The 16,003-nt window shown below is 53.2% G+C and overlaps 2 protein-coding genes across 10 annotated transcripts in view; both read left to right on the top strand.

Annotated features, from left to right (window-relative positions):
- The window catches only part of LOC141976560 (butyrophilin subfamily 3 member A2-like), a 42,235-nt gene extending 33,560 nt beyond the window's left edge, over window positions 1-8,675 (top strand). For 5 of the 9 annotated variants that reach the window (XR_012636129.1, XR_012636132.1, XR_012636130.1 and 2 more), the window contains 5 exons: window positions 2,057-2,083; window positions 3,910-3,966; window positions 6,958-6,978; window positions 7,128-7,154; window positions 7,825-8,675. Coding sequence is in view for 1 of the 9 variants with exons in the window: in XM_074937580.1 (XP_074793681.1) it covers window positions 2,057-2,083; window positions 3,910-3,941 (59 nt within the window). In the remaining 8 variants the exon portion in view is untranslated. Of the gene's footprint in view, window positions 1-2,056; window positions 2,084-3,909; window positions 4,212-6,957; window positions 6,979-7,127; window positions 7,155-7,824 lie in introns of all 9 variants that reach the window. The other 4 variants (XR_012636126.1, XR_012636128.1, XR_012636127.1 and 1 more) reach the window with 4 other exon arrangements.
- A 5,002-nt stretch (window positions 8,676-13,677) lies between these two features.
- On the top strand, window positions 13,678-15,504 carry LOC141976601 (uncharacterized). The gene is made up of 2 exons (XM_074937653.1): window positions 13,678-14,360; window positions 14,950-15,504. Exons 1-2 carry the CDS (start codon window positions 13,778-13,780, stop codon window positions 15,447-15,449), a joined length of 1,083 nt encoding a protein of 360 aa, XP_074793754.1. The 5' UTR covers window positions 13,678-13,777; the 3' UTR covers window positions 15,450-15,504.
- Window positions 15,505-16,003: the final 499 nt, after the last annotated feature.

The following is a 16,003-nucleotide window of genomic DNA, read 5'->3' as shown; positions in this document are numbered from 1 at the left end:
GCTGTTTTTTGTTGACAATGACTTGTTTGTCAGGTGGAATTCCTGAGGAGGAGTGTATCAATGCGAGTGTATCCTGGTGAGGAGCTGTGCTGAGAATGTTACAGCACAGGGTGTCGGCCTGGCCATTTTTGGTTCTCGGCCAATATGTGATGATGAAATCAAATCTTGAGAAAAATAGGGCCCAAGGGAGGTGCAGTTGGTTTAAGGCTTTTGCCCTTCATAGGTACGATCAGTGAATACCTCATACCAATCTGTATCGGCAGAGAGGGGGTGGAAATGAGTTTCAGATAAGGGCGTGGTGCCCTGCCCCTGTGAGATCTTTCCTAGGACAGCCTGAGCCATTCAAACTTGGTGCAGATCATTCAATAGAAGTGACGTGGCTTGGAGGAAGACTTCCCAGTTCGACAGCACCGGGATGTTGCCCTCCAGAAAGGGTTTCAGAGTAGCAGCCGTGTTAGTCTGTATCTTCGAAAAGAACAGGAGTACTTGTGGCGCCTTAGAGACTAACAAATTTATTTGAGCATAATCTTTCATGGGCTACAGCCTACTTCATCAGATACATAGAATGGAACATATAGTAAGAAGATATATATACATACAGAGAACATGAAAAGGTGGAAGTTGCCATACCATCTGGACAACCTGGGCCTGCAGGGCGTAGTGTCTTCCTGAAGGCAGGCGGCCCACTCGAGCGTGTCTTGTGCTCCAGAGGGCAGCAGCTGGGTAGCTGGATCCATTCTCTCAGCACCTGGCACCCACTCCTGTAGCCTACGTTGTCCATGCAGACTGTCAGAACCGGGATGTGGGTGGTCATGCCTAGTGGTCAGAACAGGGATCAAAAGTCAGGAGCCAGGCCAGGTCAGGTCAGGCTACCAGGAGATCAGAGACCGAGACAGTGCGGAAGGGCAGACGGAGAGTCAGGTGTCAGCAGGGTCATGTTACTGGGAGATCAGAGTCAGGCAGCAGGAGCAGGTAGCACAGGGGAGGCAGCACTGAGCAGGGGAACCCAGTTGCACAGGTGACTTCCTGGTCCTGTGCTTGGTTTAAACAGAAGCAGGGAACCAATCAGGACTCCTGGAGTTCCACCAATCAGATCCCAGGACTGGAGTTCTCTGTCAGAGCTGAGCTTTGCATTGTGGGGACTGTTCACAGGTCACTGTGTGGGGGTGGGGGGCTGGAAGCTACAGGAGTGTTTGATTCTCAAGGGCCTGCTGTTGATTTAACCTGCCAGTAATAGCCATGTAGCTGGGAGTAGTGACAGGGGCAGCGGCTCAGGGTAGCTGCCCAACTATGCACCCAACAGATCTGAAAAGGTTTGTACTTGAGCGGCTAGCACAAGATACTGTACGTGCCACCCTGCTACTTTTAGCACGCTGGCTTGAGCTGAACTAACATGCAGGGATGGCCCTAGACATTGTGGTGTCCTATGCAGCCCCCCCCGCGGGGGGGAGAGGACTGGCCCCAGGGCTCCGCAGGGGGGGCATCCTTAGGCCTCTGTGGGGGGGAGGGGCTGCGCCCAAGGTCTGTGGGGGGCAGGAGCAGGCTTGGGGGGCAGGGAGCAAACACCCCAGCACGAGCCAACATAGCGGGTTGGGGCCAGGTCGCTCCACTTCCTGCCGCCCAGTGATTACAGGGCAGGCCCGACCCCATACTCACGGGGCGGCGGGAAGTGGAATGACCCTGCCCCAGCCTGCTCCACTCTGCTCCCCTGACTCCCAGCCTTGGGACTTGGGGGCAGCGGGGAACCGCCCCACAGCACTCACCGGCAGCGCCCAACCCCTGCTGCAGTCCCCCAGGAAGTAGCTCAGGAGAAGGGGCGGGGCAGGAATGGGGGCAGCTTTTCTGGCCGGCTCAGCGATCGGGCTGGCCACTGGAGCAGCATGCAGCTGTGTAGGGCACCAGGACATTTGGGGCAATTTGGTGTCTGCCTGCCCAAACTGGGAAGCACCCTCCCAGCTGCAATTTAGATGTAAACAAGTTTGTAACAGCCCCATGTCACTCTGCTCAGAATGACCCACACTGAACCCATGATGGTCTCCTTTTCTGCTCTCCTCAGAGTGCCAGAAGCTGCGTGAAACAATTGGTAAGTTCATCCACCTCCACAATAGAGCCCCTGGGCAGAGGCTCCCAGCCACACACGGTGCTGAGCAGATACAGAAGCACCAACACCGCAGAGCATGGCTCAGTGAACAGCATGGGCTGAAAGCAGAGTCACATTAGTTACCCCAGTCCCACGGCAGCACTGTGAGCTCTCTGCAGCAGACGCAGGGTTACCTGCTCTCATGTCTGGATAGACAGACAGGTGTTGCCTTGCCTGTGACAATCCAATGCCAATCACACTGTTCTGATGCGAGAGAAGGGGGCCAGCCACTCTCTATAGATGAGTGCTGGAGTGCAGGCTCTTCTGGGCCATTTCCCAGAATGTGGCTCACGTTTCTATGCTTTGTTGCCAAGGCCAGATCCCAAAGGTGAGCCCCAGTCAACAGCACATCCATCCTCTAGTTACACCTGGAGTGCGTAGCTTTGATGCTCCAAAGGGCTGTTAGAAACACAGAAAAGGAATTCCACTTTGACAGAAGGGTTGCTAAGGTCAGAGCTGTATCACGATCCAGACCCACATCTTCCATCAAGATTAGATGCTTTGCAAATCCCAGGGCTCCTGCGTGTTAGTGTGTAACACGAACCGCCAGCCCTGCTCCTAGCAAAGCTGCTGGCTGCTGCACTGGGGCTGGGAGTGGGGCTGTGGATGTGTCTGTAACTAACCCCAGTTGTTATGGGACACACAGTTTTAAACAGTGCGTCCAGTGGTGAGCTGGAGCCGCTTCGCACCGGTTCGCTAAAACCGGTTGTTAAATTTAGAAGCCCTTTTAGAACCGGTTGCTCCGCGAGGGACAACTGGTTCTAAAAGGGCTTCTAAATTTAACTGGCCAAAAGTGGCTCCTTAGGCGCCGACTCCATGGGTGCTCCAGCCCTGGAGCACCCAAGGGGAAAATTTGGTGGGTGCAGAGCACGCACCGGCAGCTCCCCACCCCACCCCCAGCCCCAGCTCACCTCTGCTCCGCCTCCTCCCCTGAACGCGCCGCCCCGCTCTGCTTCTCCGTGCCCCCCGGCTTCCCGCAAATCAGCTGTTTGTGCGGGAAGCTGGGGTGGGCTGAGATGCAGGCCGAGGCTTCCCGCTCAGGCCCAGGGAGGTGGAGGTGAGCTGGGGTGGTGGGGGGGTGGCAGGGGAACCGCTCCCCGCCCCAGCTCACCTCTGTCACCCTCAGCCTGAGTGTGAATCTACCGCCTGCTTCTCAGCCCTCCCCGGCTTCCTGCCGAACAGCTGATTCGTGGGAAGCTGGGGGGGGGGCGCATTCAGGGGAGGAGGCGGAGTGGAGGTGAGGTGAGCTGGGGCCAGGCGCGGGGCGGGGAGCTGCCGGTGGGTGCTCTGCAACCACCAAATTTTCCCCGTTGGTTCTCCAGCCCCAGAGCACTCAGGGAGTCGGCGCCTAAGGCCGCTCCCCCTGTTCCCCCCCTAGCTACGCTCCCCCACCCCTAGAAGCCAGAGGGACCTGCCGGGTGCTTCCTGGGAGCTGCCCCAGGTAAGCACCGCCGGGACTCCCCACCTCACGCCCCGGCAGGTGCCTCTGGCTCTTAGGGGTGGGGTGGGCACCCACTATGGTAGCCCATGAGACCCTCCTGCCCGGTTCTGGGGGCAGTCAGGGGACAGGGGAGGGGGGTGGATGGGGCAGGGGTCCTGGCGGGGGGGCATCAAGGAATGCAGGGGGGTTGGATGGGGCAGGAGTCCCGGGGGGCGGGGGGTGGGCAACGACCCCTTCGTGGGATGAGGAGGGAACCCGTTGTTAAGATTTTGGCAGCTCATCACTGAGTGCGTCTCTATGTCTAACTCTTTTCTCTTTCCCATTTCAGCATCTCAGAAGAAGGGCTGGTTCTTCAGTTAGTGTCCCTGCGGGTTCTCCACTCTAGGTGAGCTAGTGCCCCCTGTGCCTTTTATTGGAGATTTCTACTGGCAGTGTCCGTTCAGCCCATACATGTGTGCTAGTCGCCTCATGCCCCCTGCCATAGTTCTATAGCACTGCATGGGCAAGCCACCCTCAGTTCCTTCTCTGCTGCAAAGCTCTCAGCAGCGAACTCTGAAGCAGGGGGGATGGAGGGTGGATAGTGGAGCACCCGTAGGGATACATCTTGAAGAACCACAGTTACAGCACAAGGTGAGTGACCATTTCTTCTTGGAATCAGGTACTTGGATAATCCCTAGTAAACGTGTGTCTGGGCTTTCACACTGTCGTGTGATAGGAAAATCATCACATGCCCTGTACGCAGGGCCGGATTAACCTTTGTGGGCCCTGCTGGGAGGCGACTGTGTCTGCCGGGCTGAGCCAGCAGTGCAGCCAGAGCTGGTCCTGGGGCAGGGAATCGCTCCGGCCCCTCAGGAGCGGCACGATCAGCCAGGCCAGGGCCATCTCCGGCTGGGCTCCCTCAGGACCCACTTGCCTGGAGGGGCCCAGGCAAGCCCCCCACACTGTCACCCCCTGCACCTGGCTGACACTGGCCAGGCTTCTACACCAGTCCCAGACAGCTCAGCTCCGGGGAGACAAGCGATGTCCACAGGTTGTGGGAAGCAGAGACTGCCCGGAGCCAGAGGTGCACTGGGGTCCAGCTAGGGGGCGGAGAGGAATCCCCGGCCTAAGGAGCAAGTGATGGGCGGTGGGGAGACAGCAGGCTGGCCGGGTCTCAGGACGCAAGCAGAGCAGGCCGGCGCCCCTTCTGAGCATGGGCCCGGCTCCATGGAGCCACTGGCGCCATTGTAAACCCAGCACTGGCTATATGGACTTCAGTCACCTTCTTGATCATCTCCCCCCTGCTCTGGGAAATAAATAAACATTGCAGAGTTTGCAGCTCCAGTTTCAGTATCATCCTTAACGACAGAAAGTGACTACAGTGCATAGGGAATAGCGGGACAGAGGGCTGGGCAAACTTCCTCCATGCAGTTCTGTGGATACAGTATATCCCAATTCTGACTTGCAAAATCTTTGCTGCCCAATGCTGGGCCCCCTCAGTGTGCCCACCTGCAGCCTCCTGCTATCCTAGCCCTGGGCTCCCACACACACAGCTCTGCCAGTGACTCTCAGTCCTGACCTGCAGCTAGTGATTGCATTAGGCACCTGCAAGCCGTACAATTGCAGGGAACCTCAAGGCAACAAGGGACCCCACGAAAGCCAGATCTGGCTCGCCAGGTGTCAGCTGCTCCGTCTTACTCAGTGCTGCCCAGGGCTCTGAATGGCATCCTCCGCACAGCGTGACCTCACACACATGACACATGTCAGATCACTGGAAGGGGCCCCGGAACTGAGCTGTGCAGGGGGTCCTCATGGGACAAACACCCCCACTGCTTGCAGCCCCCTGCGATCCCAGCCCTGGGCTTCCTCCCCCAGCCTCAGCTCTGCTGGCATCCCTCAGTCCCCACCCACCGCTTCCCTGTTATCCAGCCCTCAGCTCCTCAGCCCTGTTTCCCTCCCTCCTAGTCTAGGCCTGGTCCTTGAATGAACAGAGCCTCCAAACCCTACTATGCTTCTGCCAACCACTATCCCTAGAGTTACACACTTTTGCAAATCAGCACCACAGAGGGATTGCACAGCACAGAAATAGGAGGTCTGAGGCTGGGTGACAGGCTGCAGCAGCGCAGGCCTCTCTCTGCATGATACATGTTCTGGTGTGACGCTCCCTCCCCTCATTCCGAGAACTTCCATCAGCTGGGGGTGCTGCCCTCTGGGGCAATTTGTGGGCTCTGTTTAGGAGCTGATCTGGGACCTTGTCTGTTGTTCATTAATAACAGCTGTCAGTTCTGAGACTCTTGGGTACGTTTACACTGCAGCTGGGAGTGAGCTTTCCAGCTCAGGTAGCCAGACAAACACTAGTCCTGCTTGAGCTAGCACGCTAACAATGGCAGTGTGGCTGGGGTAGCAGGAGCAGTGGCTCTGGGCAGCCACCCGAGCATGGACCCTGGGGATCCAGGCGGGTTTGTACTTGAGCAGCTAGCCCAAGCTGCTGCAACTGCTGCCCACGGCTACCCTGCTACTTTTAGCGCCCTGGCACAAGCAGAGCTAATATGTCTCTGCCTGCCCGACTGGGAAGCTCGCTCCCAGTTGCTGGGTAGATGTACCCAGAGTTTGGACCAGCCGCATGTCACTGTGCTTGCCACGACCTGTGCTGAATCTGAGTCAAATTAGCTACCCCGCAGCACTGTGAACTTGCTACAGCAGACGCAGGGTTACCAGTTCTCGTGCTTGGACGGACAGGTGTCACCTTCCCTTTGATAATTCAGTGCCAGTCACATTGTTCTGATGCAGTGGGAAGAGCACCTGCTTTCTATAGATGAGGGCTGGAGTGCATAGCTCTGACTTTCCTAGGGTTTATCAGTAACACAGAAAAGGAATTCTCCTTAGACGGAAGGGTCGAGAATGTCAGACCTGAATAAGGATCCAGACAGACGTCTTCCTTCAAAGTTAGATGCTTCGCAAATCCCACCCAGGTTTTTTATCCTGTCAATGTCCCTTTAACATCCCCCAATCCATTGGGTCCACCACAACCAAACAGCAGCTTCTTACAGGCCTGAATTCTGCTCTGGGTGACCCAGTGTAAAGTCAGATTCACTCCAGTGACACACATGGAGTTATTGTGGATTTACAGCAGTGTCACTGACAGCAACATTTACTCCAGTCCCCAATACTGAGACAATATAAAGGCATCCCTGAGAGCCGGTCACTGCTATTAGCAGATATTTCTGGTCTTTGGAGTAAAGGGTCTGTCTCTCACCTCACACAGCCAGGACATTTCTCCTTCAGCAGCGAGGGCCCATGAACCACGTGTAAAGCGATCACACGGTCACAGAGCAGCCCCCAGAACTGAGCCCTCTGCCTAAATGACAGGAAATAACTTCGTCTCTTTCCATTTCAGACAAGGTGGTCACAGAGCGAGGTAAGGGGACGTGTTTTCATGCCACATTCCACATCACTCAGTTCCTTTCTATCTGCCAATGACCCCTCTCCCAGAACAGCATCTCCTGTCAGAGTGAGTTCCCCACGTTGGCCGGGCCTTTGACCATGTTTGTTCCTCTTCCCTTGCAGGTTTCAGGCAAACTCGGAGCTACATGGGTGAGTGGGGCTGCGAGGGGCTGAGCAGACACTGTGCTGGGGTTAGTGGTATCAGCGTTACGTAGCTGAGCTGTCAGAGGTGTGGGGTCCCCATGGGGCGGGAGGGGGAGGGTGTGCGCAGGCTGAAGAGCCATGGGGCTGGATGCCACAAATGGCCCTGAACACACTGCCCTGAGCTGTAAGTCTCACCCCTGGGCAGCTCCCTCACAATCCCCACCTCAGCTAGTCCTTACACGCCCCCATCTCCAATTGGCCCTTCAGTGATGATCCATCCCTACCCCATCAGCTCCCCCAACAGCCCAACTCAGGCCTCCCTCCGCAGCGTGCAGAGTCCTCACCCCCTAGACACCTTCCATGGTCCCCGTGAGCCCTAATGCCGTCCAGGGACAGATCCTGTGCAGGGGGGAGTGAGAGGCTGCAAGAAGCCTAATCCCCCATTCCAGTTCTCTGCACCTCCCCACCATCTCAGGGGCCAGGCCCAGCTACAGCCTTGGAGCTCCCCAGAGCCCACAGCCAGATCCAGGCTAGAAGGGCAGGTCCCACTAGCCACCCCAATGCCTAACGCTCGGTCCTTTGCTGTGTCTCTTGTGGCTGGAATCTCTCTCCTGTGGGATTGTGGGGTCCCCGACTGACCCATGGCTAAAGGGGTCATTCTGATTTCTATCCCCAGGTCCCATCACCCTGAGCTGGGTTGGAAACACACCATGTCTGAGGATGGCAGAAAAGTCCAACACAAACCCCAGGTCTGAAACCGCATCTGCCAAACCCTCTCATGGGGCAAAGGGAATCACGCAGAGAAAAACACTCAGAATTTGACTCCGAAGGGGATCTCTAGGTCTGACTCTTGTTCCAGGGATACCAGGGCCAGGAAATACGATGGAGGCATTGGAGCCAAATGTCGACACCTTGGAAAGAACCTCGCCCCACAGGGAATGTGGGGAAATGGCAACACATCAGATGTTTCCTTCCCCCTAACTTAAAGGAAAACTGCAGCAATTCGTGATAATGCTTTGACCCACCCCCAGTTACATTGGAATGGGCTAATTGGAGGGAACTGAGGTAACAAGACTGTTAAATGTAGGAAATTCAATACACACAGGTTGGGGGATGCAGAGGGGAAGGGTCTCGCAGTGGCACTGACTTACTCCCATGGCAGAGACACACACAGGCTTCTCCTGCCAGCCTCAGGCCGTGCAAGTGGGTGACAAGATGGGTCACTCTGTGTATCAGACTGGGTTGTGATAGCCTCACACTGAGCAGCACCCCGAGGGCTGAACCCACCCACCCCCAACTGCCAGAGCCCTCCCCTGGGCTCTAGCAGGGCTGGCTGGGCTCACAGGGGAGCAAGGATGATGGACAATGCTGCAGAAGCTTCTCGTGGAACAAGGACGGGTGGAAGTTCAGATGCGGTTGGAAATTGTAGCGAGGGGGTTGGGGTGCAGGAGGGGAACAGACTGCCAGCTGCAGCATTGCCAACTCTCATGGTTTTTGCTGTTTCCCTTAAAGCCCCAGCTCCGGGAGTCCTGGGATTGTGGGAGCTTTAGTTTAAAACAAATAAAAAGTAAGTTTCTAGCCTATGGCTGTGGTGTGGAGCTGTAAAGTGTGACCCCAATGCCCTTGTGCGCCATGTCTGGCTTTACTGCTGGGTGTGCTGCATTTAAACCCTAGGGCCTGGCTGTCGGTATATTACAGGTCATGATAGGACCCAGCAGCGAATGGGGGATGGGGAACCCTGGGCAGTGCTGCTTACAAATGCTGGGTCCACGCTAAATAAAAGATGTGTGTGCGATGAGCTGGCTGGGCCAGGCAATGCTTTCCTCTTCAGATCCTAGAGGAGACAAAGTCACCTTGGTGCCGTGGGTGTTTCATGTCCCTGTAGCTGGTGGAGGTGAACCCCAGGGAGGTAGTGTGAGAACACCTTTCTCCTGGTGAGCCAGCGCCCAACCCAGCCATTTCTACCCCAGCAGCAGATGGCAATTAGATTCCCAGCGCAGGCTGGACACTGGATGCCATGGGTTGTGGGGACAGGTGGGTGTTCAGGGAACAAATGAGAAGCACTGGGTGTGACGGGATTGGAACTGCCCTGTAATAACCTCTGAACATTGTCTGCTCTGTTTGTCTGACTGCCGTGTGGGGGTCATTGCATGAACACAAGGGGTTAATTAGAGCAGGCCATGGCTGCCCCCCCCATCTCCTCGTAAACACTGCAGGGGGTAAGAGACATTGCAGAGCCATCTGCAGTGATTCCCCCTCTGGCCCCCTCCTGAGCCACTCAGCCCCTTAACCAGGCTGGGGAGGGGGCAGGTAGAGACTGGGAAGCAGACGGCCCCAGCCCCAGAGGTGAGGGCCTTGGGTAGGACAGGCTGCCTAGGCAGGGCTGGATTAACTTTTTGTGGGCCCGACGCCAAACATTTGTGGGCCCCCCTGAGGAATGAAGGGGCCAGGGGCAAGAGCACAGCGGGCAGGTGAATTTGATTTAAATCATGATTTAAATCAGTAGTCAGGAAGACTCAATTTAATCATGGTTTTCTACATAAAAGTGCATTCTTGTTGGTTGTTATAACCTTAATACATATTCTTCACAACTCAGAGATAGATGTAGGTTTCATTTTTAGAACGTACACACTATACATTTTTAAACAGTGATTTATTTTGAAAACTTTTCAGGTGAGTTTTACAGCTATATCAGAAAATGAATGATTGTTTGGTTATTTCATTTACCAAAGATAATTGAAGCAGATATTTATGAAGTCATTGGGAGGTGAACTTCCAATTCAACAGGTTAATCATTAATATTTGGAGGATTTTCTTGCCAGGCTGTATTAGGAGGAGAACATCACCAGACAGACATTTAAATTGTTTTATTTAACTAAAACAACCACGTTAAGCATTCTGGATTTTTTTCTTCAACAGCAAACATAATATTTTAACAAAAAAGCATATGTCCCTCGCTTCTCACATTTATCTCCAGACTTCTTCTCCTTGTCCAGATCTATTCCTCCCTCAACAGTCTTCTATTCATTGAACTTTTTGAAACTTTTCACTTTTAGAGAGAGGTAAGGGATTGTCTGTGTTTACAAATTTGCAGAGGGACAATAGGGTTGAGGTCTGTTATTTCTCACGTCTATATATTATTTATTTATTTAAAACATTTTTACTGTTAACAAGCATGTTACCTCTGGAGACACAAATCCACAGTTTGAGAACTGCAAAACTAAGCATCTCTGATGGTATCTTCTAGACTTAGCACTGAGTCCCATTGGGTAGATAGAAAGATTAACCTAAATAGTCTATACAGAAGCCTGTGGAACCCCATAAGATTGGGTCTCTAATCCATGAACTATTAGAACTCATTTACAAAACTTTTCTTAAACATTACATGAATATATTATCTCATACTATAGAATTAGAATTTATAATCCCTATTCCATGGTGAGATACAATGTATCTTAATTAAAACTATCTTTAGATAGGTTTTTTCCCTCAAAAATCCTATTTAAATAAAAAAAATCTGATTTTTAAATTTTTTTAAGAAGTCATTGATTTTTCTCCACCCTGACAGCGGGGCAAGGTAGCAGGGAAGGATTGGTCCCCAGCTGGAGTGAGGCAGGAGCCAGGGGCAAGATGAGCACAGTGGGGCATGGGGGGAGGATTAGTCCCTGCTGACTGGAGCAAGGCAGGGGTCAGGGGTAAACTGCAAGCACAGCGGGGCTGGGGAGGGGGTAAACAGGATCCCTCCTTCGCCCTTGCCCACAGAGCGGGTACCTACCTTCTCCCTGGTTCTAGCCCATTCTCTTCATCTCTCTCTGAACTGAGCTGAGGGTGGGGGTGCACTGGGCACAGGGCTGAGGGTGCAGGGTCTGGGATGAAAGTGAGGGTGCAGGAGCAGGCTGAGGGTTGGGGTGCAGGGTCTGGCCAGGAGCTCGGGTAAGGGAGGGGGCTCAGGGTTGGGGCAGGAGGTTTGGGTGTGGAGCTTTTACCTGGGGCAGCTCCTGTTTGGTGCAATAGGTGCAAGTGGGAATGTGGGTATGTGTGTGCAGGAGCTCCCGTTTGGTGCTAAGGGTGGGGGTGTGGGGGTGCAGGAGTCAGGGCTGCGGTTGCAAAGCGGGGGGTGCAGGAGTTATGGCAGAGGGCTGGGGGTGTGGGCTGGGGTCATGGGGGTGCTCCCAGCCCTCTGCCCTGAGTGGCTCACGGCAGGGGGCTGGAGGGGATATGCCCTGAATCCACCCCCTTCCCCAAGGCCCCGCCCCCACCTCTTCACCTCCTCCCTCGAGCGGTGAGTGCGCTGCAGCTCCGCTTCTCCCCCTCCCTCGCGCCGGTGAACAGCTGTATGGCGGCAGGAGAAGCACTGGGAGGGGGAGGGGCAGGAATGCGGCAGGCTCCGGGGAAGAGGCGAGGGAGAGGGGAGCTTGTCTGCCAGTGGAGCCTGCCCTGCAGCAGGAATCGGCAGGACCAAACTTCTGCCCGCTGCACCCACAGGAAAGAGCGGTGGGCAGGGGGCGGAGAAGAGCGGGCTGGGTCGGGGCCCCTTTGGGGCGTGGGCCCGGCACCATGGTAAATCCGGTACTGTGCCTAGGGATGAGGTAGATGTGCGGGGAGTCCTTTAGCTGTGTTAAACCCTGTTCTCTGGCTGGGCCTGGCTCTTGCTGTGGAGATCAAACAAGAGTTTGTGTAAGAAGGTGTTTGGGTCACTGCAATCACGGCTGGTCACAGCTTCCAGGGGCAGAACCACAGGTCCCAAGTCCGGTCGGATACTCTGGGGGTCAGCATGACTTGTACACGGGGGGCTGTAGCCCAGGGCTGGTCTGAGAGAGGGGAAGGCCTGAGGGATGACTCAGAGACAGCACAGAGGAGCAGCCAGCCCTATAATGGTGACACAATATTTGTGCATTAGCCTGGCTAGGGCTGCTGGGAAAGGGGGATTCTTCGCTGAGTGATGCCCATACGCATTCCACTCTAGGGATGTGCGAACCTCACGCATGGTCACCGGAAAATTTTCCCTCAGTGGCACCTGTCAGGGCAGCTCGAGCACCCTCTGCTGCAGCGCGCTGTTAGCATCGGTATAAAGCACCCAGCCGACCCCACGCCCCTCAGCTCCTTCTGGCTGTCTGAGACAGTTTCTGGAACCGCTCTCATATGTATTGTACATAGTATATTATCTCATACTATGTACAACATACATACATAGTACAACATACATACCGCTCTCCTGGCATCTGCCAGTTCTCTCATACTATAGAATTAGAATTTATAATCCCTATTCCATGGTGAGATATAATGTATCTTAATTAAAACTATCTTTAGATAGGTTTTTTCCCTCAAAAATCCTATTTAAATTAAAAAAATCTGATTTTTTTAAGAAGTCATTGATTTTTCTCCACCCTGACAGCGGGGCAAGGTAGCAGGGAAGGATTGGTCCCCAGCTGGAGTGAGGCAGGAGCCAGGGGCAAGATGAGCACAGTGGGACATGGGGGGAGGCAAACTTTATAAATGTACTCTCTATGCCATTATCTAAATCGTTGATGAAGATTGTCATAAATATAAAGGGAAGGGTAAATACCTTTAAAATCCCTCCTGGTCAAAGGAAAAACCCTTTCACCTGTAAAGGGTTAAGAAGCTAGGATAACCTCGCTGGCACCTGACCAAAATGACCAATGAAGAGACAAGATACTTTCAAAAGCTGGAGGTGGGGGAGAAAAAAAGGCTTTCTCTGTCTGTGTGATGCTTTTGCCGGGGAAAGATCAGGAATGGAGTTTTAGAACTTAGTAAGTAATCTAGCTAGATATGCGTTAGATTCTGATTTCTTTAAATGGCTGAGAAAATAAGCTGTGCTGAATGGAATGTAGATTCCTGTTTTTGTGTCTTTTTTGTAACTTAAGGTTTTGCCTAGAGGGATTCTCTATGTTTTGAATCTGATTACCCTGTAAGGTATTTACCATCCTGATTTTACAGAGGTAATTATTTTACTTTTTCTTCTATTAAAATTCTTCTTTTAAGAACCTGATTGCTTTTTCATTGTTCTTAAGATCCAAGGGTTTGGGTCTGTGTTCACCAATGCAAATTGGTGAGGATTTTTATTGATCCTTCCCCAAGAAAGGGGGTGTAGGGTTTGGGGAGGATTTTGGGAGGAAAGACGTTTCCAAGCGGGCTCTTTCCCGGTTATATATCTGTTAGACGCTTGGTGGTGGCAGCAATAAAGTCCAAGGGAAAAAGGAAAATAGTTTGTACCTTGGGGAAGTTTTAACCTAAGCTGGTAAAAATAAGCTTAGCCCTGGTCTACACTAGGACTTTAGGTCGAATTTAGCAGCATTAAATCGATGTAAACCTGCACCCATCCACACGATGAAGCCCTTTATTTTGACTTAAAGGGCTCTTAAAATTGATTTCCTTACTCCACCCCTGACAAGTGGATTAGCGCTTAAATCGGCCTTGCCGGGTCGAATTTGGGGTACTGTGGACACAATTCGACGGTATTGGCCTCCGGGAGCTATCCCAGAGTGCTCCATTTTGACTGCTCTGGACAGCACTCTCAACTCAGATGCACTGGCCAGGTAGACAGGAAAAGAACCGCGAACTTTTGAATCTCATTTCCTGTTTGCCAGCGTGGCAAGCTGCAGGTGACCATGCAGAGCTCATCAGCAGAGGTGACCATGATGGAGTCTCAGAATCGCAAAAGAGCTCCAGCATGGACCGAACGGGAGGTACGGGATCTGATCGCTGTATGGGGAGAGGAATCCGTGCTATCAGAACTCCGTTCCAGTTTTCGAAATGCCAAAACCTTTGTCAAAATCTCCCAGGGCATGAAGGACAGAGGCCATAACAGGGACCCGAAGCAGTGCCGCGTGAAACTGAAGGAGCTGAGGCAAGCCTACCAGAAAACCAGAGAGGCGAACGGCCGCTCCGGGTCAGAGCCCCAAACATGCCGCTTCTATGATGAGCTGCATGCCATTCTAGGGGGTTCAGCCACCACTACCCCAGCCATGTTGTTTGACTCCTTCAATGGAGATGGAGGCAATACGGAAGCAGGTTTTGGGGACGAAGAAGATGATGATGATGACGAGGTTGTAGATAGCTCACAGCAAGCAAGCGGAGAAACCGGTTTTCCCGACAGCCAGGAACTGTTTCTCACCCTGGACCTGAAGCCAGTACCCCCTGAACCCACCCAAGGCTGCCTCCTGGACCCAGCAGGCAGAAAAGGGACTTCCGGTGAGTGTACCTTTTAAAATACTATACATGGTTTAAAAGCAAGCATGTGAAAGGATTACTTTGCCCTGGCATTCGCGGCTCTCCTGGATATACTCCCAAAGCCTTTGCAAAAGGTTTCTGGGGAGGGCAGACTTATTGCATCCTTCATGGTAGGACACTTTACCACTCCAGGCCAGTAACACGTACTCGGGAATCATTGTACAACAAAGCATTGCAGTGTATGTTTGCTGGCGTTCAAGCAACATCTGTTCTTTATCTCTCTGTGTTATCCTCAGGAGAGTGAGATATAATCCATGGTCACCTGGTTGAAATAGGGTGCTTTTCTTCAGGGGACACTCAGAGGAGCCCATTCCTGCTGGGCTGTTTGCCTGTGGCTGAACAGAAATGTTCCCCGCTGTTAGCCACAGGGAGGGGGGAGGGTTGAGGGGGTAGCCAAGCAGTGGGGGGAGGCAAAATGCGACCTTGTAACGAAAGCACATGTGCTATGTATGTAATGTTAACAGCAAGGTTTACCCTGAAAGAGTGTAGCCAGTGTTTTATAAAATGTGTCTTTTTAAATACCGCTGTCCCTTTTTTTTTCCTCCACCAGCTGCATGTGTTTCAATGATCACAGGATCTTCTCCTTCCCAGAGGCTAGTGAAGATTAGAAAGAAAAAAAAACGCACTCGAGATGAAATGTTCTCCGAGCTCATGCTGTCCTCCCACACTGACAGAGCACAGATGAATGCGTGGAGGCAAATAATGTCAGACTGCAGGAAAGCACAAAATGACCAGGAGGAGAGGTGGCGGGCTGAAGAGAGGGCTGAAGCTCGAATGTGGCGGCAGCGTGATGAGAGGAGGCAGGATTCAATGCTGAGGCTGCTGGAGGACCAAACCAGTATGCTCCAGTGTATGGTTGAGCTGCAGCAAAGGCAGCTGGAGCACAGACTGCCACTACAGCCCCTGTGTAACCAACCGCCCTCCTCCCCCAGTTCCATAGCCTCCACACCCAGACGCCCAAGAACACGGTGGGGGGGCCTCCGGCCAACCAGCCACTCCACCACAGAGGATTCCCCCCCCCCCCAAAAAAAGAAGGCTGTCATTCAATAAATTTTAAAGTTGTAAACTTTTAAAGTGCTGTGTGGCATTTTCCTTCCCTCCTCCACCACCCCTCCTGGGCTACCTTGGTAGTCATCCCCCTATTTGTGTGATGAATGAATAAAGAATGCATGAATGTGAAGCAACAATGACTTTATTGCCTCTCCAAGCGGTGATCGAAGGGAGGAGGAGAGGGTGGTTAGCTTACAGGGAAGTAGAGTGAACCAAGGGGCGGGGGGTTTCATCAAGGAGAAACAAAGAGAACTTTCACACCGTAGCCTGGCCAGTCATGAAACTGGTTTTCAAAGCCTCTCTGATGCGTACCGCGCCCTCCTGTGCTCTTCTAACCGCCCTGGTGTCTGGCTGCGCGTAACCAGCAGCCAGGCAATTTGCCTCAACCTCCCACCCCGCCATAAACGTCTCCCCCTTACTCTCACAGATATTGTGGAGCACACAGCCTGCAGTAATAACAGTGGGAATATTGGTTTCGCTGAGGTCTAAGTGAGTCAGTAAACTGCGCCAGCGCGCCTTTAAACATCCAAATGCACATTCTACCACCATTCTGC

Source organism: Natator depressus, chromosome 23 (genome assembly GCF_965152275.1).
Source record: "Natator depressus isolate rNatDep1 chromosome 23, rNatDep2.hap1, whole genome shotgun sequence".
Taxonomy (NCBI): domain Eukaryota; kingdom Metazoa; phylum Chordata; order Testudines; family Cheloniidae; genus Natator; species Natator depressus.
Note: the sequence above shows the minus strand (reverse complement) of the source record. Positions and strands in the feature narration are given on the sequence as shown.